The sequence below is a fragment of the Cynara cardunculus genome (genome assembly GCF_001531365.2).
Source record: "Cynara cardunculus var. scolymus isolate 2C chromosome LG 9, CcrdV1, whole genome shotgun sequence".
NCBI lineage: Eukaryota > Viridiplantae > Streptophyta > Magnoliopsida > Asterales > Asteraceae > Cynara > Cynara cardunculus.
In genome coordinates, this window is record NC_037536.1 from 12,230,264 (window position 1) to 12,253,468 (window position 23,205).

A 23,205-nucleotide genomic window follows, 5' to 3' on the forward strand; every position below is an offset into this window, starting at 1 on the left:
ACAAGTTACACCATTATAATCGTCTCGTTAATACCTTCGAAATGAGTTCAATATGGAATAGTTTTTTACTTAATTATATTATTATATATTATATATACTGTGAAAAAATATTTTTAATATTTATGATTTATACTTTTATAGTTATTTATACTATATATTTTGGGGTTAGGCTGTCCAAATTGCACTGTATAATATGTTTTGAATTAATATGTTTTTGGGTTTTTTTTTGAAATATATATATATATATATATATACATGTATTAATTCAACCTTAATCTGAGTTTCTGGACAAGAAAGAGGGTAAGCAGTTGAAATTTCATTTTAAAACCCATCTTTTTTTGTCTTTTCATGACTTATGATCTGTCAAATTTGTAGTTTTCTTTATTGGTTTTGAGTGTTTATCTTAAAACTCAAGTTTCTTGATTCTTTGCTCTTGGTGTAAATCGAATACATTTGTGGAGTCGTTTAAATATTTAAATATATTGGATTTTAAACTGTCATACAATTTTTTTCATCGATTGTCTATAATTGGAACCATAACTCTTATTTATTCAAATTGTATTAATATGTAAAGACCAAGTGTAACATATATCATCGTTAAATCTTATCTTATAAAGCCAGTGAAACTTCGAAATCGTTAAAATTCATGGCTCCCACTGCATTGCACGGGTACACAACTAGTCATTCAAAATACATGAAGAAGGTTTATATTTTTTTGGACCAGTGTTGGTAATTTATAATGTAAGATGCAAGAAAGCAATTCATTTATCTTGGGTGAATTCATTACATGGTTTTATGACTATGATGAATAATTAAAACACATAATATAATATAGACATAATAAAAATGATTAATGTCTTTATTTATGTTATTAATTTTATAAAATAAAATTAAAAATTACAATTATCATATGATTGATTTTTAGACATTAAATAACAAGGTGATCATTCTATTCCTTTTAGAGTTTAAAAAAACACTCTTATATGCACACAACTCTATAGAATATAAAGACACAAGAAGAATAACTAACACATTTTCTTTCATTTCCCCCTTCTCTCCCGTTTTTTCTCCCGCCTATTTCCCGTGCAGAAGCGACGAAGGTGAGTCTCACAGGTGCCGCTGGCTCTTCAGACGACGTCGGTGAAGGACGCCGGCTACTCGATTTCTTATACATTTCTATCTTCCTAAATCTCATCCATCTGCAAATTCATCTCTGGTCAGGTAAGTTTTTTTTCCTCGTTCCTTCGTTGTCAGTCCTTGCTTTGTTTAGTTCAAATACTTAAAAACTTGAACAAGTCCATGTCATGGTGGTGGATCAACCCGAAATAATAATTGCGGCACTTGAAAATACATTTCTATGCCTTCCCGCGTTTGGGGTCTCGATTAGCGAACTCGTCGTCAGCTTCCCGCTTTCACGCTTAAATTTCAATAACTTGTCTGCGACCACGATCGCATTGCTGAAGCAACCGGCTGAATAATTTCAAACAGTTGAGATCTTCCTTTTCACACCTGTCGATATTAGTCGTTCCATTTTAAGGAGCTGATTGGTCAGTTATTCTGACTTTCAACACTCTAATAGTTTCATACCATTGATGCCGTAACTCTGGTTCAATTCGTAGCCGGATAAGTTTGTTAGCACTGCGATCCTGAACCCTAAGTTGGTCATGGTACCTTGTTAATTCACAGTTTATATACTACATTCGTTACTGGGAACACAATCTGTTAGCAGTAACCGTTTTGCTGTGAGTCTGTTTATAATGCTTTCTGTTTGGATTTTTGTTCAGAAGTAACTTTATGTTTTTTTCCTTCTTTGACTGGATAATCTAGCTACCTGCTGTTCCGAAATTTGCCGTAATTGAGCTGAAGCAATGACAGTGGAGATGGAAAGACAACTACATTTACAAGATGTGAGCATCTCTGGATAATTTCTATCACGTCATGATCATCTTTTACATCTCATTATCTTGATCTAGCCTTAGCTATTTGCATATGGGTTGCATATATCTTTGACATCAATGTACCAGAATTTGTTTAATCATCTTCCGAGTCATGTATTAAATGTTTTAAGCTCCTTAACGACCACTTTTACTGCAATATTTTTCCCTTTCTGCTTCTTTCCTCCTGTTTTATTTGTGTTTGTGGGTGTGTGTTCTACCGTTTTTCTTGGTCATACAAAACAAATTGTCTTACAAGGATTTATATTGCATAGCGAAGCGAAGGCCATTATATAGGCTTAATAGACCAAAATATCATGTGCCCAGGATCATATGAGTGGGAATTGGAGTTTCGGTAGCAATTACCATCCTTGTAGCCAACCAAGGAAGATATCAATAGGAGTCGTGGTTGATTCTACTGCCAAAATGAAGGGTAAACATGGCAAGGAAGTTGTGGCCGAGTTGCAACCTTCAGAAAATATAACAATTGCAAAAGATATTCCTGCAGAAAGTAAACATAAAGGGAAAGAAGTCATGTCTCCAGATTTGGGAAGACAAAACAAGGCTCCATGTCAAGAATCCTCCCCACTAGTTCGTGCGAAAACTTCCAATCAAAACATATCATATTCAGACACATTTGGTTATCCAAGAAAAGTCGCAAGTTTGCCTTCCACTAGCAATGTGCTTCTGCAACCTAGTAGTAGCAAGGTAGTTGGTGAACTGGAACCTGTTAACCAGATGTTTAATCTGCATGCTACGGATGTTAATGAAAAGAAATCAAATAGAAACACTTTACAAAGGGAGGGAGGAAACCTTGGCATCATGGGCAGGGAAGAGTCTTCATATGGAACTGCAGAGAAAGTATTTGTGCCAGAGAAAGGAATAAAAGAGCAGGGAACAAGAGAAAGAGGAAACGGTGGCAACCTAACATTAAGAAGAAAAGTTCAGGAATTACTTGGAACTGTTTATTCACCTGATAAGAAACTATACAGCTCTGAGATTTCTGGAATGGAGAATTCAAAGCCAAAGTCCAAAACCCATCAAAATGAGAGTCTTGTTGCCATGCATAGGCAACATATGCATACAAGAGAAACCAACTCTGGAAGCCTGGGCCGTAAAATGAGGAGACCAGTTACTCGTTCTTTGACCCACAAGAATCCTCAACCTCAGAAGTCTGTGCCAAAGAAACAAGTTCAATTCTGTAGGAATAAACAGACTCACTTAGACATGAACACATTCTCTTTTGTAGAGACGTTGTCCAGGAGACCCAGCACGGATGTCAATCATGGTACTACATTGTGTAAAAGAAAGGAAAGAGAGACATATGGAACCAGGCCAGTGAAGACATGCTCTGTGGAAGGGGTTCACAAAGATGACAGTCAGCAAGCTACTGATTGGAGAAAAATAAAAGCTGCTGCTATAAATGTATCATTGCTTGAAAACAGAACAGGAGAGAGTGAGATAGTTAAGCCAAATACTAGAAGGAAAGAAACGACACACCACCAATTTGAAGTCATCATGACCAGACATCAGCCTGGAGGTAATAATGGGACAACGTTACATAACAATGTCGATCAGGATCCTTTTGCCAAACATTCCCTAACAAAGGATGTAGGCCCACAATATGATCTAAAGAGCCCAACGTTTGAGTTGAAAGAAGCTGCTGAGATCTCTTCTCCTAGATCTTTGTTCCAAAACAACCAGGAAGACCTCGCTGTTGATAGCCCACCTGAGAGAGCCTTAAATACAAAAGGAATATGTAGCTCCCCCGGCATAGGATTTTCAAAAGGAGGCTACTACCGTGCAAACACAAAGGTACACTAGTCTGTATGCCATTACTATTTTTGACCTTAGTATAGAAGTAGCTATGAGATTACTGGTTTCCTGATTATAATCTATATGCCCTTCATTTTTCTTATTCCTAGAATCCTGCCATGGACTTTAGAGAGCCTCCTGTAAAAAAACCAGCTACTTTGATTATAGGGGGACACAAAGAAAGTAGATGTTCTAGATCTCCAAGTAAAGAGGTGCAATTTGAGAACTCCGAAGATGGTTCACCTGTCTCAGGTAACATTTACTTATGCTATTATTCACGTTTTTGTTGTTAGAATTTCATATACTTCAAACATGATTGAAGACCTAAGACCGAAGATAATGCACTCTATTCAATTGTGTTGAAGATTCTTCCTTTTGCAAATCTAGTGCCGATCATATTGGAGAACTGCAAAGGAAATAGATGGTCTACATCACCATGTCAAGAGGAGGATCCTGAGAGCCTTGAATATGGTTCTCCCATCAAAGGTAATATCGCACTACTTAAAACTCGGTACTATGTTTATTTACCACTTTACACTTAAAGTCTTCAAGCATAATTAAATACTTAAACTGAAAGTTAACACCATGAACCATGATTTCTGAGATATTGTTTCTGTGCAACACAATAAAGCTGAGCCTGGGCGTGCGCCCTGCTAATTATTAATATATATGCCGCTTGATATAAGAACGAGTATGTCAAGGAATAGGAAGCAAGGTTGCTTCTCCTTTATTATTCGGTGCTTAAGGTGTGTAGAGGGAGGCACACCATACCCCCCGATACTCATCTGAACCTGAACCACCCATCCAGACCACTGACCACATCTTATTCTAACTATTACTTCATATGCACTTTGTAGATCTTTTGTTTGACTTCACCAGGTTGTGGTGATTTATTGCTGGGAACCGAAGCTTGTGCTTTGTTTAGCAAAAAAACAACTATTTATACAAAAGGAGCTAATTAAGCTTTCTATGCAAAAGGTGTATAAAATTTAAAATTTTACTTCTGCCACAGCCTATAAACATATTTTCAATATTATATGCTATTTACTTGGCTTTTCTTGACTTTTGATATATTTTTAAATCTGCATTATAATTGTTATAATAGTAACAATTATTATTGTTATAATAATAACTGTTATAACTGGATAATAATAACTGTTATAATAAATATTATTATTCTAGCTTTTACATCTTTGTTTCCATTTTCTTTCTAAAAATGGACAGGGGATGGAGATTGTGACAATTTTCATAATTCCTCAGAACCGAATGGGCTTGCAGGGTATTCAGTTTGATTTTGATGATAAAAACTTTTTCTCACTTATTGATCACATGATATTTCTTAATCATTCTTGACTATATTTCAGTGCTGTCAACCTGTTCGCCTTGGCCCTAGAAAGAGTTCAAAGCAAAATACATTCAATCGCTAGTCGACAATCTGCTGAGATATTGTTGTCTGTTTCCAAGAACATACATTGGCAGCTGCAAAATGCTGAATCTAAGATCCAAAATGAAGTGTGGGTAGTCTTTACAATGTTTGCATTTTTAAGAATTGAGTTCTTACCCATGGTTTGTGATTCTGTTTCAGTGGAAAGCTAACAAATCTTGGTAAATCAAAAAGAATGCGTCCAGAAAACCGATGCCAAGGTAATAATATAACACCCAGAAATTAGAATTAGTGATGACAAAAGCTTGATCTCTTTCCATCACTGTTATGAGTGATGATATATCAGATGATGTGATGGTATCAACAAGCCAGTCTGGCCGAACGAGGAAGACATGGAACAATGTGCCAAATATTTACCTTAAGTGCTATAGTATGTTGCAATGATATCCAGGCTGCCATTATAGTGGCCATATCTTTACGTGTCCTCAGCAGTTCTGGTATGCATGACCACTAGTGCCTGATTTGCATATACACAATATGCTTTCCTTTTTCATGTGAAGTATATATAATGTTAGATTAGCAGGAGCATCTGTGTCTTATATAATCCAAATTAATTACCTTTGATGTTAAAGAGTTTCAATTTTGTATCAGTGCAAAATTTGCAATAAGAATATAAATCTTATTATTGCAAGATTTGATTCCATGACCATTTTTCTGATCTTTTCTAGATCAGAATAGTTTGTATCTGAGTTTGGAGTAGAAACACTTTAGCCATTATACTCTACTACCACAGTATTCTAGATTGCACATGTCTTAGAATTCAATCAGGAGGTTTATTATTCTTGCTAATATATCTAGTTCAAGTTAATCTATGTTCTATTCCATGTTTTTTTCTTTTTTTCATTTTTTACTGCAAATGAACAAAATGAATTGATACAGAGCAACAAGAGCAGCTGAAGCTTATATACGAGAAATTTAAAGAAGAAGTGGATCGGCACCTTGAAAACTGTCGAAGCGCAGTTGAGGGATTAGAAGCACACCACATCGAAGTTAGAGGAATGGTAGAGAAACAAAGTAAGACCTTTTTTCAAGTCTTGGTATTTTAGCAGTTAGGCTGATGATACTTGGTAGTTTAATAATATTAAAGGTATAGTTCAGTCCAAAGACATGAACACTAATTCCAACATTTTGATATTCTCCTGTTTCCGAAGAAAAGCTGCACTTCAAACTGAAAGGTCGCATGTTATTTTGCAGTTTAAAGTAGTGGAGTTTAAACCTTTTCACAAAAATCTTTAACGATGTTAAACAACTAATGTTACAAGTTAAAAGATGTTGTGTTGCTTGTTTTTGGAGAAAGGGGATACCATTAATTCCAACATTTGAGCTAAACTATTTGTGGACTAGCTTCCTATGAAAACAAAGTACATTGTGCTTTCATTTTACTGAAGAAACTCATTTTGTGTGCATTTGGATGGTTGTAAGATAATGACTTTCTGATGTGTGCATTCTCCCCATTATCAGAAGCGATCCTACTCTTCAATGTCAACAAATACAGAGTCTAGATTTTCTATTGAAGAATAAATCAATGGACGTTCACATACAAATGCACACATCAAACAATCTTGTACTTGTAAATTTGTTCTAGTACACATGAACAAGTGATGACTGTCTTTCTTTTATATGGATATCTAGTAAAAAAATGTCTTGCTAGGTAACTGAGTCTGTAAAGCAGACATTTGCAAAAGTACCTGACAACATAGGATACATGTCAAACATGCTTGAGAGAAGGGTGGAAATTTAATAGCAGGGTATGCATAAGTTGTTACTTGTAGAAAACATATTTCTACCTGGTATTGCATGGTAGGTTTATTTATGCATAATGTTTACAGGGAACACATCCCTTGCATGTTGTGTGCTAGTACCCTTCAAGAAGATATGTCTTGACACATCATTGTGGTTGCTATATTAATTATTTCATTATCTTAGCTTTTTGAACCAGATAAGGCAGTGTAGGGAAATGGTGAGCATCGAAGGGCCATGAATGATGTGATGAACAATACAAACAAAACTCCTACTAAGGACAGTTACCTAGGACTTTGTGAGCAAACATCTTCATCCAACAAATTACAACCTCATGTAACGGGCAATGCCCTTGAGCAATTGAGTTGTGAGCTTAATAATCTGAACTGTATGATGGTTGCTTGCCAAGTATACTGACTTTCAGCATGCTTACCCAAATTGCCATTTTGCTTCCGCAAGCAATATGCTGCTCTCCTAACTGTAAATTACTCATCATCCAGTATTGACAATTTATGTTGTCAGGGCTGTCTCACAGAAAGCTTCTCCTGCAAACTGAGGAAGCAATAGAGACGCAGCTTAATGATGCCCAAAGTAGACTTGCAGACGTTCGCAGGGTGAGTTTCTTCCCTTAAAAGGTTAGGCCATCCTATCCCTATTGTGCTTGACTTGTTTGGTTGCGTTGGTCTCATTTTGTTGCAGCTGGCAAGGGAGAAATTGCTTAAACTAAAATATGGTATAGGTGAATGCCTAAAAGAGGGTTTACTCGGTTGAAAGACTCTTATACATACATACCAAGTACCGTCTCTCAAACTACTGGGATAGATTACTTGGCCAGAAGATGGAGGATTTTAGGTTGTGCATGATTCAATAGAATGCAAATATCCCTATCTTATAGATAGTTAGCAGCAGAATAAGCCATCTGCCAGTATCCCATCAAATCATTTTTTTTGTGTTCTTGATACCGTACTTGTGCACTTTTCAAGTAATATGTTTAAAGAACTGAATTATGCGTCTACATCGATGGCTTTTTCACCTTTTGCCGTATATAGACAGATAGTGACATTTACATCCTGTCTGTACTCGTTTTCTATATGTTTAGGAAGTGGCAAAATAGTTTTGCATTTTCTTTCTTGTAATCATCAGTTGTTGCTTATTAAATTAGCATGATATGCTTGCATGAAAGTCATAGCCATGGACAACAATAGCAGCCTCCAAACATTATCTTTGATTCTGTTCTTGTTGGGAAAGATTTCACTTCATTATATTCCGTATTAAGCTAGGGATACTATGACGGAGAGAGGACGACGAGGACAGCAAGAAGACACAGAGGCAGTCGGATTTCTTTTGAATCTAGTTAGGACAATGACCACCAAAACATCTTTGGAGTCAAAGACCTTCCAGCCTAGTGGTAAAAGCTTGGGCATGGCATAGTCATGAACCCGAGTTCGAGCCTTTAGAGGGGAGTGTTGGCGACATTTAAGTGGGGCCATGTTTAGCCTCCAATTTTGCCGGGGTTTAGTCGAGCTTTGCTCCCGAGTCCTGATGAGTTTTTCACTTATTCAATACATGGAAAGAAATAATAAATAATAATCAACCATTTGGTCAAAAGTTGTAAACCTAATTTCAAAAGATTATGAAAAAAGTTGACTTAGAAACTAGTTATTCTTCTTACACTTACAAAACAAAAGAAATATAATAAAATAAAAGGACAAAGTATCATTACAAAACATAACTTATAAACAAATGTGTACAAAGGTTATGTCTCAAGTAATAAGTCATAAAAAATTGTGTCTATTTTTTTACATAGGGAAAAGTTTAAAAAAAATTCAATGTTTTGGAATTATTAAGTCTTTGGACAACTTTTTGGAACAAACAAGTCATTGGACATTCTAAAACTTGTTAAACAACTCCTTGGACTTTCTAAAACCTACTATATACTTCCTTATCACCTATAAAACTAGGAAAAAGTTTAAAAAAAACCAATGGACTTCAGTGGATAATTTTTTAGAACAAATAAGTCCTTGGACAATTTTTTGAAACAAATAAGTCCTTGGATATTTCAAAATCTGTTAAACAACTTTTTGGACTTTCTAAAACCTATTATATACATTCTTATCACCCATAAAACTAATTAATATAGTAAAATAATGAAAAAACATGAAAAAAAAGTCAATGAACATTCATATTTTGAGCAATAAAGTCCCTAAATACTTTTTGAACCAATAAAACATTTACATTTAAAAAAGATTATTGATGAAATTTATTTTAATTAAAAATAAAAATATATTTTGTCAGTGATTTTTCAAACTAAAAAAATTTAAAAAAAAATTACTGATTAAATTTAAATAAATTTCTCCAGTAATCTTTTTAAATCTTTTTTTTAATTTAAAAAAATACATACGTGATATATCTTATTTTTAATTAAAATAAATTTAATCAGTAATTCCTTTTAATTTTTTTAGTTTGAAAAATCACTGACAAAACATATTTTTATTTTAATTAAAATAAATTTTATCAAATATCTTTTTTAAATGTAATTATTTTTTGTAAATGTAAGTATTTTTTTGTTATATTTGTTTAATTTTATAGATCTACTTTTTGGTTCAAAAAATGTCTAAGGATTTAATTGTTCAAAATATAAATGTTCATTGAATTTTTTGGACTTTTTTCACTATTTTATTATATTAACCAGTTATATAGGTCATAAGAATGTATCTAACAGGTTTTAAAAAGTCCAAGGAGTTATTTAATATGTTTTGAAAGGTCAAAGATTTATTTGTTCCAAAAAATTGTCCAAAAACTTAATCATTTCAAATACTAAAGTCCATTAAATTTTTTTAAATTTTTTCCTTTTACATAATATACTAAAAAGTGTTATTATCACATTTACAAAATATACCAAAAAATTATATTCATCTAACTCAAAAGAATATTATATTATGTTATGAGCCTGGTATATTGAAAAACATGTCTGTCTTGGTCGTTTTTACAGGTCAAGAGGACCATTTTTTTTTTTTTTTTTTGTATTTTTGTTTCCATATCATTTTTTTATTTAAATTTAAGTCTGAGTAGGAATGATTTTTACCCTAATAACTCGTGTCCTGACTATTTTACGATTAATAGGCCTTCCTTTTTCTGTACCCCATTGAGAAGAGGATTGATTGTTTGTAGCAGATAGATAGGATGACATCTCTTACAGACTTTGCTTCCTTCAACTGTTGCCGTAGTTGGTCTTCCCTTCCGCCACCGGCTTCCCGAGTATCAAACAACCCTAATAAGTACCTCATCACCTACGGTCACAGAAGCAACAGAGCCAGTCGCAACAGGTGGAGACTCCGCTGTTCTATAGCCAAGGATTCCCCAATTACTCCTCCTATTTCCGATGACACCAACTCTCAGCCTTTGCTGGACTGTGTCATTGTGGGCGCCGGCATTAGTGGCCTTTGCATTGCCCAGGCCCTAGCCACCAAACACGCCGCCGACTTCATCGTCACCGAGGCACAAGACAGAGTCGGCGGCAATATATCAACTGTTGAAAGGGATGGTTATCTTTGGGAAGAAGGTCCTAACAGCTTCCAGCCATCTGATGCCATGCTCACCATGGTGGTACGTCATGATACTTCCTTTCCCTTTCCCCTTCCCCTTTTATGATGTTTTTCATCCTTTATTTTCATATCTGAAAAATGTCGTGGCTGTGATAAATAAAAATGTCGTTCAATCTTTCCATTATTTAAGTCCTATGATTGTGATTCGGACTTGGATCTCTTACACTTCCATAGCTTATGTCCGAGATTCTATTGGGTCCTACAGTATCTCCTCGAGCTTTAGTTATTCACAATCTCTGAGTTATGACTCACCATACTTATGGAGAAAGTTCTTGTATTACTTGCCCTCAATGGTTACTACCTATCACTGACTCATTGTCACCCGTCAATGTAGTACTGTCTAACATGATCTCACAACATCATTAACTCCATTGCCTCAATCTACCTCTGTAGATGGTGGAGCCGGCCATTAATTGTGACATGAGTCTTACGGGCTGTTTACCAAAATTTGTGGGTAACGGTGACTGGGTTAAGAGGTTTGTTTACCAATATTTGGCAAAGAAATTAGTTTCAATAGAGGCGAATAGTTCCTCCCATTTCACACACGGTGCGACTACCTTTCTCTATGCGAACTATTTGTTGATTATTGCAAGGGAAAAGGGTTGTGAAAAGATGCTCATCTCGATCTCGTCCACTTATGAACCTCATCATGGATTGGGACAATCAGAGATGGCCATGACCATTGTAAGCAGTGAAAGAAATAGGGCTAGTACCGTTTCATGTTTGAATTATTTAAGGAGGGTTTGGAGGAGATGCGCATGAGTCGTTTGATGTCTACTCCAATTCAGGCATTTAAAAAAAAAAATATAATACTGGAACAAGGAAGAGCAGAGTTAATTAACTTCTGGAACATTCGTCAATTGAGGGAGTTGACTACTGAAATTGATTGAGGAAGCCAACAGCTGGAGTTGATTGAGGAAGTTGACTAGTGCTTGAGAGTCGTCGATTGAGGAAGTCGACGTGACTGGAGTTTGCTGGAAATTGACTTTGTCGATTTACGATGGCATGAATAGAGGAATATCGATTGACAAGGGCACTGACAGGGGTGTGTTGGCTGAAACGTCACACACAAAGGAACGTTAATTGATGAATCCATGTGCAGAGGCATGCTGGTGGAGCATCACAAACAGAGGAACATAGTTGACGAGGGGCTGGAGGCGGAGCGGAGACCGCTTCAGTAGCAGCAGTTTGACAGAGAAGATGAAATCAGAGTACGCTATGATACCATGTAGCAAAAAGAGTTGGGAATATTTTTCTATATATTTTATTGTAGAGAAGGATACATATCTATATACAATATGTGAGGAAATCTCTACATATATAAAGACTTTAGGAGAATATAAATTTTTATATTGCTGTGTTATTTCAATTACAGTAGAGGTAAGATATACATATATATATATATATATATATATATATATATATAAGGGAGAGAAAAGAGATAAGGACTATTCTAAAGCAGCTCCTTGTTGGAGTCTAACTCTCTATTGCAGTCTATCTATAACAAACTTAGCACCTTTCCTTGTATACGAATCTGTCTATACTCCCCCCTCAAGCTGGATGGTATATATTATACAATCCAAGCTTGTCTTTCAGCTTATCAGAGGAACACAAATTGAGTGCCTTAGTGAGGATGCCAGCCACCTGTTGAGCAGTAGAAATGTAGGAAATCTTCAGAATTCCCTTTTCAATCTTCTCCTTAATGAAATGTATGTCAATTTCCACATGTTTAGTCCTGTCATGATGAACAGGATTATGTGTCATTGAAATATCAACTTTATTGTCACACCAAATAACCATCAGTTGCTTTATAGGGACCCTTAGCTCCCTTAACTATCTTCTTAGCCACAAAGCTTCATATATACCTAGAGCAATGGACCTCAATTCGGCCTCAACGCTGCTTCTTGAGATCACTCTTTGTTTCTTACTTCGCCAAGTAACCAGGTTTCCAAACACATAGTAACAATTAGATCGCTAATCACTTAGAGAGCTTGCCGAACTTGCATCGTGAAGATTTCAATTTTTCATCTTCCTGTTTTTTAAATTTCAATCCGAGGCCTGGTGTACCCTTCAGATATTTTAGTATTCGGTAGACTTGCATCAAGATGGCACTGGGATGGTGAGTGCATGAATTGGCTCACATAGTTGACTGCAAACGTGATGTCGGACCTGGTATGTGCTAGGTAAATTAGTCGACCAACGAGGCGCTGAAATCTCCCCTGTCGACTGGGACCGTAGATGTAGCATTTGGTTTGAGGTTAGGTTCCATAGGAGTAGAAACTGGTCTAGAGCCCAACATCCCAGTCTCTTTTAGGAAGTCCAAGGTATACTTTCTTTGAGACAAACTAATCTTAGATTTAGAGCGTGCAATGTCCATACCCAAGAAATACTAGAGTGTGCCAAGATCTTTCATCTCAAAAGAGTTGGCTATATGAGCTTTACGTTTGGTGATGGCGACGACATGGTTTCTTGTAATGATGATATCATCCACATAAACAATCAAGATAGCAATCTTACCATGCTCATGAAGATAGAAGAGAGTATGATCGGCATGGGCTTGCAGATATCCAAACCGCTTAACCGTGGAAGTGAAGCAATTGAACCATGCCTTAGGTGACTGTTTCAAGCCATATATTGCTTGCTTAAGTCGACACACCTTATTGGAGCCTGTCGGGTCGTGAAAAGCAGGGGGCAAGTCCATGTAAACTTCCTCGTTGAGTTTGCCAGTAAGGAACGCATTTTTCACGTCGAGTTGATAAAGAGGCCAATCATAATTGACAGCTAGTGACAAGAGAACCCGAATGGTATTAATTTTCCCCATGGGAGAAAAAGTCTCCTGATAATCCATCCCATATGTTTGTGTGTAGCCTTTTGCCACTAACCGGGCCTTGTACCGCATCCAGATGGATTTGGCAGTAGGGCAAAGCAGGTAAATCTCCGTGATGCTGTCTTGCATAGAATTGATGAGCCAGGCCGCATAACCATGGATTTCTGGATATTCCATTGGGCAAAGGTGGGATCTGTGGACAAAGGTCTTTTAATAGATCCGTCAAAGTCCGTACTTGCCTTTTCCACGAACAACAAGTTGAACAGATCGAGACCATTGTAGGTAATTCGATCCAGAAAGCTTAAAGCTTGTAATTTGGAGAGAAGTTGTTTTCGAGATTAGCAGCAGTAGGGTTGACTTTTCAGAATCGAGCACCATAATTTTTCTCGGCTAAAGTTTATAGAGCTTTGATACCATAAAGACTTTAGGAGAATATACATTTGTATATTACTATGTAGTTTCAGTTACAATACAGGGAAGATATACACACACACACACAAGAGAGAGAGAGAGAGAGAGAGAGAGAGAGAAAAGAGATAAGGGTAAGGACTATTCTAAAGCAACTCCCTGCTGGAGTCTAACTCTCTATTGGAGTCTATCTATATCAACTTAGCACCTTTCCTTATATACGGATCTGTCTACAGTATAAAAACAGGAGATGATACAACCAACCTATGGAACAAATTTACACAATAAATCACATTTTTAGGATACTGATTCCTAGTAGTCAGGCCACTGAATATTTCATCAAGCTTGCTTTCCTATAAAGCACTTGAGATTAACAGCCACTTCGTCAAAGAGAAGTTGGACAACAGACTGATTTGTACACCTTATGTCACTACAACTGGCTGACTTGCTGGCATACTCACCAAAGGGTTAAGTAGTTTCATTGTTTCAGGATTTTGTAACCAAGCTGGTAACGATGAATACCTATTCACCCGCTTGAGGGGCAGTGTGGAAAAGTGGGTTTTAGATCGTATCCAGTAGGCAGTAGATGATAGATAAATTAGGATTATTGTATACAAATAGTGGGTCTTTTTTTCTTATTAAATAGAAGATCATGCACACACACATTCTCTCTTTTATTTCAGTTCACCATAATGCTAATACATATTCTACCGTTATTCTGTTTTGTGCGAACCTTAGAAGCTTCCTCGTCTACTTCTAGTTATATGTAGATCATTTTGCATGCATAGTCGGTCCACACTTGATCATTTGCATGTTCCAGGTGGATAGTGGTTTGAAGGATGAATTGGTGTTGGGTGACCCTACTGCACCTCGCTTTGTGTTATGGGGTGGTGATCTGAAGCCGGTGCCTTCTAAACCAGCTGATCTGCCTTTCTTTGATCTGATGAGCTTTGCTGGAAAACTCAGAGCTGGCTTTGGTGCTCTTGGATTTCGCCCTGCACCCCCAGTTTGTAACCCACATCATTCATTTTTCATTGTACATCAGCATATAATCTACCATATCTACATTTTAACAAAGGATACAGGGGCGCGAGGAATCTGTTGAAGAGTTTGTTCGGCGTAATCTTGGAGATGAAGTTTTTGAACGCTTGATAGAACCATTTTGCTCAGGTAATATTCAATCGGCTACCTTGTCTTGCAGTTCATGATCGCATTTGCTGTTAGTTGTCATTTCCCTACTGAAGCACACTCCATGTCACACTCTAGCTATTGATATGCTTTATGCATTACAAACTTGGGGCGTCGAATGTTTACTTGTCTCCGGAACTGGTGATGTGTTTCCTTGTTCACATGTTTAGTTGGTTTTGCAAAGTGCATGGGTTCTTGTAATACATTTTCCTTATTAATTTTTATATGTACTTAATACCATGCTTGTTTATCACTTAAGGTTTATTAACATGTCCATATTCTTGGACCAACTAATCCATACCTTCATTGAAAGATTCTTGTAGTTCTAAAATGACCTCAGCTTATGACTCCTGATTAAGTTGGGAGTTATCAACTGTAATTTAACTTGAAATTCTGATCATTCAGGTGTTTATGCTGGCGATCCATCAAAACTTAGTATGAAAGCAGCATTTGGAAAGGTTTGGAAGCTGGAGCAAACTGGTGGTAGCATTGTTGGTGGAGCCTTCAAGGCAATTCAGGCGAGAAATAACAGCACCAAGCCTCCTCGAGACGCGTAATGTTCTCTTGTAGGCCCTCATTTAAAGTTTTTGTTTGTTCTATCCTTGAATATCATGTGTGGAACCTGGCAGGAGATTACCGAAACCAAAGGGCCAAACTGTTGGATCTTTTAGGAAGGGACAAACTATGTTGCCTAATGCGATCTCAACGAGGTAATCTTATACATTTGATTCCGTGTCACTGAATAGTGAAAAAAGGTTGTGAGAAAGTGGCTAATGTAGTGTACAATGGTGAAAACCCTCGTTGCACACAGTGGTTTCACAATTTATCATTTCCAGATTGTATAATAATACTAATGAATTATATGCATCTTTATAGGTTGGGTAGCAGGGTGAAATTGTCATGGAAGCTCACAAGTATTTCAAAATTGGTGAATAGAGGTTATAGATTGACATATGAAACACCAAATGGATTTGCAAGTCTGCAGACTAAAACTGTTGTCATGACTGTTCCATCCTACGTGGCCAGTGACTTGTTGCGCCCTCTTTCGGTATGTTGAAGAAGCATGAATGGTATAGTCAAACTTAAGTAAAAAATTTGAAGGTGAATCAGATTTTAATTTGATATGCTAAGGCCCATTTCTAAGTTTTTTGTTATTTTCAAAGATGATGCTTGAAACAATAAGTAGATGGAATATCAATGTTATAATCTTTTCAAAAGAAGTCGGTGACTCAAAAATTAGAAAGGACGAGTATACTATGAATCTAAACACTTGAGTTGGTTTACCCTGCCAATAACTTCAAACTGTGCTCCTGGTGATGTCCATCAAACTGTGCTCCTGGTGATGTCCATCAAACGTACCAAGGGTTTATAAATTAATAGTTTATGCACTTAACATGAGTGGTAAGTTAGGATCGAACCCAAGGGATAGTGGGTAATTTGATTGAAATCTAGTTTGAATGGGATTGTCACTTTTGAATTTGGTGGGAAAACTAAGAACTTAATATTAAAAGAAACTAGTTGAGCAAATAATTCAGGTTCAATCAAATTTGGGAGAATAGGGATGAAGATGATTCAATTGCAATACATTCACAGTACATCATAATCATTAACTAAGACATTACATTCAACATTTTGCTCATATGATTTCAACTATGTTTTCAGTATGGACTGCATGACCTACATGAGATATCTTAACATCTAAACTTTTGTGCTCGACACATCTTGTTAGACCTATGACAATCCATCTTGTGAGACTCGTTTGAATGAAAATGTAGATCTATTCTAGCACTAGAACAAGGCCACTCAAGCTACAGTTTAATACTAGGTTGTTGAAACAACACTTAGAGTAAATAATTGAACATGAAAACTCTTACAATCTTCTCATCCCTGGTCCCTTAGAGTGCTTAGCCTTCCATATTGATTGTCATCTCTGAGACCGATCAAGCACCTCACTTGAAGAGGCTAGACCTTGCTCCTGTCCAATTTTGCTTACCGCTCTCAATATGTGTGCAAGTGACCAAAACGTGTACAAAATTGCCAGCAAAAATCCTTGTTCTCTTTTCAGGTATCCATTTTATAGGCCTTTTAATTGTGAACTTTGCCCAAAAACATGTCCACATTTGTTCCTCAGATTTCGATCCCCAGAATCAGCTTTTTCTTTATACTAAAGATCGTACATTACAATTTTGTTGATTGACCAAGCATGCATCCCTGTTCTGCATGAGCATATGCCATATGTTGAGTCTCTTTTTTCTGGGATTGGGCACAGGGAACTGGCGCATGGGTATGTGCTGGTATAGGCACATACCCCTGCACTGGCTGAGAGGATATAGGCCATTTGTTGGACACTTCTTGAGGCCAGCACATCCCATGTGCTGGACTTCTGTCTCCCATGGTTGTACCTTGATTGTTACTTGTCCTGTTTTGTCATGTTTTTGCACCAATTGACGTTTTAACCTGATTAATCATCAAAAATGCTCAAAACGCATAATAGGCTGCATAGGCCATGTGAATATTATATTTTGCAATTTCTCTAGATCTGGTTCAGGAAGGGAAGGATTTAGCTAGACCTTACTATTTTTAAGTGGTAAACATTATTGTTTGTTACGGATAATAATTGTACGTATATAAGATTTTGCTTATACATATATAAGACTTTTGCATTCCCTTAACTATTCTATTATTTCAGCTGGGTGCAGCAGATGCGTTGTCAAAATTTTATTATCCTCCGGTTGCAGCTGTATCTATTTCCTATCCAAAAGAGGCAATTCGTGCTGAACGTTTGATTGATGGTCAACTGAAGGGTTTTGGGCAGTTGCATCCACGAAGTCAAGGGGTGGAAACTCTAGGTGACTCCTCATCTCAAATATCTAGGTGTCTACATATTCATGTCTGGTCAATTCAGTTCTTGCCCTGAATTTTTGTTGTTACACTTATTAATCTTTCTAAACAATGTGATTTCTTCAATATTTTTGTTGCACGAGCATTGTCTTTTCAAGTTGCTAGTATGGACATCTTTCCTTCATCATCTTTTGTCAGTAATACTTTTGGTTTTTACCTTGTAGGACAAGCTAAGAACAAATATCTGATATATTTATGTTTTTATCTTGCTCTTGATTTGGTAATGTACTATCACACTCTTAACTGACAAAATTTTAATCACGTTTAGAGCTAGCAAATTTGAGAAATGAGAGCATAGACTGGTGTTGAACAACAAGTAGTGTTTGAGATAAAGAGTGCAGAAATAGTAGCACCCTAACTGCAGTTCTTGTGACGTGGACCATGATTGCTTAGATATGCTTTGTTGCCTGTTGGATTATGCTGGTGTTAGGTATGAATGATAAAGCAACCATACTTTTTTATTGATGGTACCCACTGTTGATATTGAGCATTATCACCCTTGAAAGTCTTTCCTAGTAACTTGTTTCTAGAAGTACAGATGGTGAATATTATCCACCAATACTATGAACTTTTATGACCACTTGATATTAAATGTTCAGTAATTTCACCTGACTCTGTATGACTGATGGAAGCTTAGTTGAGTTTATTTATATTGTGATGGAACTTGTAGAATACTTGATTACCCTTTCGATTCTTCAGGTACCATATACAGCTCATCCCTTTTTCCTAACCGAGCTCCACCTGGAAGGGTTCTGCTCCTGAACTACATCGGAGGGGCTACAAATCCTGTGATTTTATCAAAGGTAAGCAAACTCTTGGCCTTGGGTTTTAGTTTCTACATTTGAGTGTTGGTAAGATGAGAGGAAGCAAATTACCGAATGGACCACATGCTTTTGATACTGATTGGAATTTGTTATATTGGTGTTGATATCAGACGGAGAGCCAACTTGTGGAAGCAGTTGACCGTGACCTACGGAAGATGCTGATAAATCCTAATGCAGGAGATCCACTGACGTTAGGGGTACGAGTGTGGCCTCGAGCAATACCACAGTTTCTGGTTGGTCATTATGACATCCTAGATGCAGCAAAAGCTGCTCTTAGTAGCAGTGGATTCCAAGGTTTGTTTCTTGGTGGCAACTATGTATCTGGTGTAGCTTTAGGTCGATGTGTGGAGAGTGGTTATGAGGTTGCAGCCGAGGTAAGTAATTTTTTGTCACAAGCGGTGTATAAGTAACAATATTAAGATTCTTGCAAGTTCAAATAATTTGGAAGATATTGTTGGAGGCAAAGTGTGATTTTTAATTTAATAATATTAAGATTCTTGTAATTTTGAATATATCGTTGGAGGCGAAGTGAGGTTTGAATGGATACTGGTGTTTGGGATTGCTTATTTGAAACAATTTATGTTTTTTTTTACAAAAGCACTTATCAACCTATTATAAGTTAGAAGGGTTTAACTTCTTTAAAAACTTTTTATTACCGGTTTGGCACAGGTTTAAGTTGTTTATCTAAACATTCAAAAATGCTTATTACTGGTGCCACACCGAAATAAGTCAATAAATTGTTTTGATAAGCAATCTCAAACACCGATTCAAGGAATCAACCACAGCCAATGCCAATCCATCCATTAATCTATTTACTTTCTTTCTACTCCAAAAAAGCCCTGATTTCCTTTTATTTGGTTTAGTTTAGCAAATATATATATACATAGAGAGAGAGAGAGAGTGTTTGGTTCACGTGAGATCAAGGGTTTTTCATGAGACTCGTAAGACCAATTTATGTTCATTGATTAACTTTATAAGCTAATGGTTTAAAGTTGCACGGTGGCAATTTTGTAATTATTGAGAAGTCTTGTGGCAATTTTGTGATTATGAATGTTCAGATTATAAATCTAATTTAAGGGTTGAGAATTGGTCTTACGGGTTTTACGAAAAATCTTTGGTGATCCCAAATCTATATATATATATATATATATATATAGAGAGAGAGAGAGAGAGAGAGAGGTTGGTTCAAATACTAACTCATTTTTTTGTGTTAACTATGCTAACCAACATCAACCAATCATGTTTCATCTTTTAGTTAGGTTCAAATGTAACTCACATATTAAATGTAAGGGTATTTAGGTAATTTGTCGTTTTTATGTAACTCCCCAATATTTTAATTGGGAGTTACAAATCTTAAAATATCACTAATTGATCTTTATGTAATAATGACATGAAGTTTCACAATCTTACTGATTTTTACATTTCATTCTTCCTACAATGGTTTTGATATTGTAAATTTCAAAAAARTCCMTTTTGYAAARATTCCGTTATAGTCCGAGTAATATGGATAATCATAGAGTAAAACAGATCGACGGCAATGAGAATGAAAAAGCTAAAAGCGTCTACGAATACATTCGGAATTHGAATTCCGAAAGTGAARAAAATGATCAAACCGTTCAYGCACATGTTCACTCAAACGTCGACATATGTGTTCACTCRTGCACATATGTGTTCAATTGGTTCACACAATATGTCCATTTGGTTCACACACATGTTTCAATTATTCATTAGGTTCACACATTGTTTTGATGAAGATTATTAACCTAATTTTTCAATTGTTCATTAAGTTCACACACATGTTTCAATCTTATCTAGATGTCGTCGCCTGGTAATCCTTCCAAATCCTCCATTGTGTTTGATGAAGATTATGAACCTAATTTTTAGCTACTGATTTAAGATATTGATCGATGAGATTGACGGTTTCTTTATTGATTGGAAGTTACAGAATAGGCTGACAAAATAGGATACGTTAAGATCATTCACTTTTTACAATTCTACCCTCTGAACCATTGTGAACCTAATTTTTTATTAATATGGTAATTAAGTAATTAAATTTTTAGTCTCAATAAATGACAACCGTTGGATGTTCAAATCAACGACCAAGATCGGTTAACAAAGTTAACACGATAATCTTGGTTAGTATTTGAACCAGCCCTTATATATATATATATATATATATATATTAGTTGTGTACCCGCACAATGCGGTGGAAACCATGAATTTTAACGATTTTAAAGTTTCACTGGTTTTATAAGATAAGATTTAACGATGATATATGTTACACTTGATCTTTACATATTAATACAATTTGAATAAATAAGAGTTATGGTTCCAATTACAGATTATCGATGAAAAAAATTGTATGACAATTTAAAATCCAATATATTTAAAATCCAACATATTTAAACGACTCCACAAATGTGTTCGATTTACACCAAGAGCAAAGAACCAAGAAACTTGAGTTTTAAGATAAACACTCAAAACCAATAAAGAAAACTACATATTTGACAGATCATAAGCCATGAAAAAACCAAAAAAGATGGGTTTTAGAATGAAATTTCAACTGCTTACCCTCTTTCTTGTCCAGAAACTCAAATTAAGGTTGAATTAATACATGTATATATATATATATATATATATATATATATATTTCAAAAAAAACCCAAGAACATATTAATTCAGAACATATTATACAATGCAATTTAGACAGCCTAACCCCAAAATATATAATATATATATAAATAGATAACTATAACAGTATAAATCGTAAATACTAAAAATATTTTTTCAGAGTATATATAATATATAATAATATAATTAAGTCAAAAATTATTCAATATTGGACTCATTACGAAGGTATTAACGAGACGATTATAATGGTGTAACTTATTAAAATAAAAATGTATTTTTTTAAACATGTTTTAATTGATATACGATTATATATATTAATTTGATAAATGTTTAAAATGAAACATTTAAAAGTAAAGGACGTAAAATAAATTAATTAACTAATTATATGAGTATAAAGTGTAAATTTAAAATTATAATTCTAAAAAAATCGGTTGTGAGAGGGTGAGTATATGTGAGGAAATGAGGGGGTGAAAAAGTGAAAAAGTGATATAAATGATATCTTGATCATTTAGTATTTTAAGACTTTAAAACTTTTATTAAATTTGTTTTATAAGATAGTATATATATATAGACTTGGGATCATGTGAGACCAATGGTTTTTTGTGAGACCCGTAAGACCAATTCTCAACCCTTGGATTAGATTTACAATCGTCAGATCTGAACATTTATAAACGCCATGAGACTTCTCACTAATTACGAAATTGCCACCTTGCAACTTTGTAACCATTAGATCATTAATTCATAAATTTGATCAATGAACATAAATTGGTCTTACGGGTCTCACGAAAAACCCTTGGTCTCACGTGAACCCAACCCTATATATATATATATATATATATATATATATTTGTTTAAATATATTGAAATCTTGTCAAAGGTCACGTGTGTTTTTGTTTTCTTCTTAAAACTAGGAGTGTGGTTTTAGATTTTATGGACCGTTTTGAAATGCTCATGAAAGTTGATAAAGGTAAATCATGATGTTTGCGATGGTAATATATTATAATGTAGTCGAGTCGCTTAGAATTTTAACATCGTTACTTTGCGGTAAAACAATAACTTAAAAAAAAAACATTTATATTTTTTAATATATAATATATTTTATATATGGTAAATGTAATATATAAACTCGTATATCCTTCTCATCATTGGTGAGGTTTGAACCTCTGATTTTTTATGAGATAAAAGGCTCAGATACCGTTAGGCCAAAGACCCTTCAACAACATTTATATTTTTGTGAGGTACATTTTTGCATTTTGTTCAAAAATCGAGCAGGTTTATAAAAAAAAAACAACTCAATCATTATACTTGATTAAACAACCATTATTTTTTTTAATAATAAAAATACCATAGTTGGAAAAAGTAAAAATGATAAACAATCAAACCACCTAATTGGTATTAATTTATAGCACACGGAAAATGGATATTAATAACCACAATTTTATACATATACCACAACTCATATGGGGTTTTTTTACTAAATTTTTTATTAAAGGTTTGTTCAATGGCGACTTAATGAGCTTAATAGCTTATATAGCTTATTCGGTAAGCCATATAAATATGTTTAGTTGGAGCTTAATGAAAAAAAAAAATGGGGCTAATTCGCTCAGCCCATTTACCTCACTTATATACACTCAGTCGTTGAAAAGACACCCTATCCCTTATTCGTTCAGCCCATTTCCCAACCTCTTTGGATACCTTTTCTAATTGGGGGTTTCATTTGGTGATTTGGTTACATTTTTACGATTGGTTTGTTCTCGTTTTATCTACAACGTCATTGTAAATATTGTTATTTTGTTAAATTTTGATCTATAATATTCAACGTAAACAAGGGTAAATTTTAAAAAGTTACAAAACAACACCATAAATATTGTATAAAGTAAAACATTAG

The 23,205-nt window shown here is 35.2% G+C and overlaps 2 protein-coding genes across 2 annotated transcripts; both read left to right on the forward strand.

Annotated features, from left to right (window-relative positions):
* Positions 1–1,166: 1,166 nt before the first annotated feature.
* Positions 1,167–7,900, forward strand: LOC112517785 (meiosis-specific protein ASY3). Its single transcript, XM_025125158.1, has 11 exons — positions 1,167–1,221; positions 1,828–1,907; positions 2,262–3,749; positions 3,860–4,001; positions 4,137–4,235; positions 4,974–5,028; positions 5,114–5,263; positions 5,335–5,393; positions 6,073–6,207; positions 7,456–7,547; positions 7,633–7,900. Exons 2-11 carry the CDS (start codon positions 1,869–1,871, stop codon positions 7,702–7,704), a joined length of 2,331 nt encoding a protein of 776 aa, XP_024980926.1. The 5' UTR covers positions 1,167–1,221; positions 1,828–1,868; the 3' UTR covers positions 7,705–7,900.
* A 2,198-nt stretch (positions 7,901–10,098) lies between these two features.
* Positions 10,099–19,185, forward strand: LOC112518239 (protoporphyrinogen oxidase 1, chloroplastic). The gene is made up of 9 exons (XM_025125862.1): positions 10,099–10,539; positions 14,594–14,779; positions 14,859–14,943; positions 15,367–15,514; positions 15,591–15,671; positions 15,838–16,009; positions 17,651–17,810; positions 18,562–18,665; positions 18,797–19,185. The coding sequence occupies exons 1-9, from the start codon at positions 10,117–10,119 to the stop codon at positions 19,094–19,096; spliced, it is 1,659 nt and encodes a 552-aa protein (XP_024981630.1). The 5' UTR covers positions 10,099–10,116; the 3' UTR covers positions 19,097–19,185.
* Positions 19,186–23,205: the final 4,020 nt, after the last annotated feature.

What these genes read in the sequence shown, in the direction of transcription:
- LOC112517785 (XM_025125158.1), top strand. Translation starts at nt 1,869, where the DNA reads ATGACAGTGGAGATGGAAAGACAACTACATTTACAAGAT. An exon ending in GACAACTACATTTACAAGAT is followed by an intron (nt 1,908 to 2,261) that starts GTGAGCATCTCT and finishes TCATGTGCCCAG; the next exon opens with GATCATATGAGTGGGAATTG. An exon ending in TCCAGAAAACCGATGCCAAG is followed by an intron (nt 5,394 to 6,072) that starts GTAATAATATAA and finishes GAATTGATACAG; the next exon opens with AGCAACAAGAGCAGCTGAAG.
- LOC112518239 (XM_025125862.1), top strand. Translation starts at nt 10,117, where the DNA reads ATGACATCTCTTACAGACTTTGCTTCCTTCAACTGTTGCCGTAGTTGG. An exon ending in GATTTCGCCCTGCACCCCCA is followed by an intron (nt 14,780 to 14,858) that starts GTTTGTAACCCA and finishes CAAAGGATACAG; the next exon opens with GGGCGCGAGGAATCTGTTGA. An exon ending in CCTAATGCGATCTCAACGAG is followed by an intron (nt 15,672 to 15,837) that starts GTAATCTTATAC and finishes GCATCTTTATAG; the next exon opens with GTTGGGTAGCAGGGTGAAAT.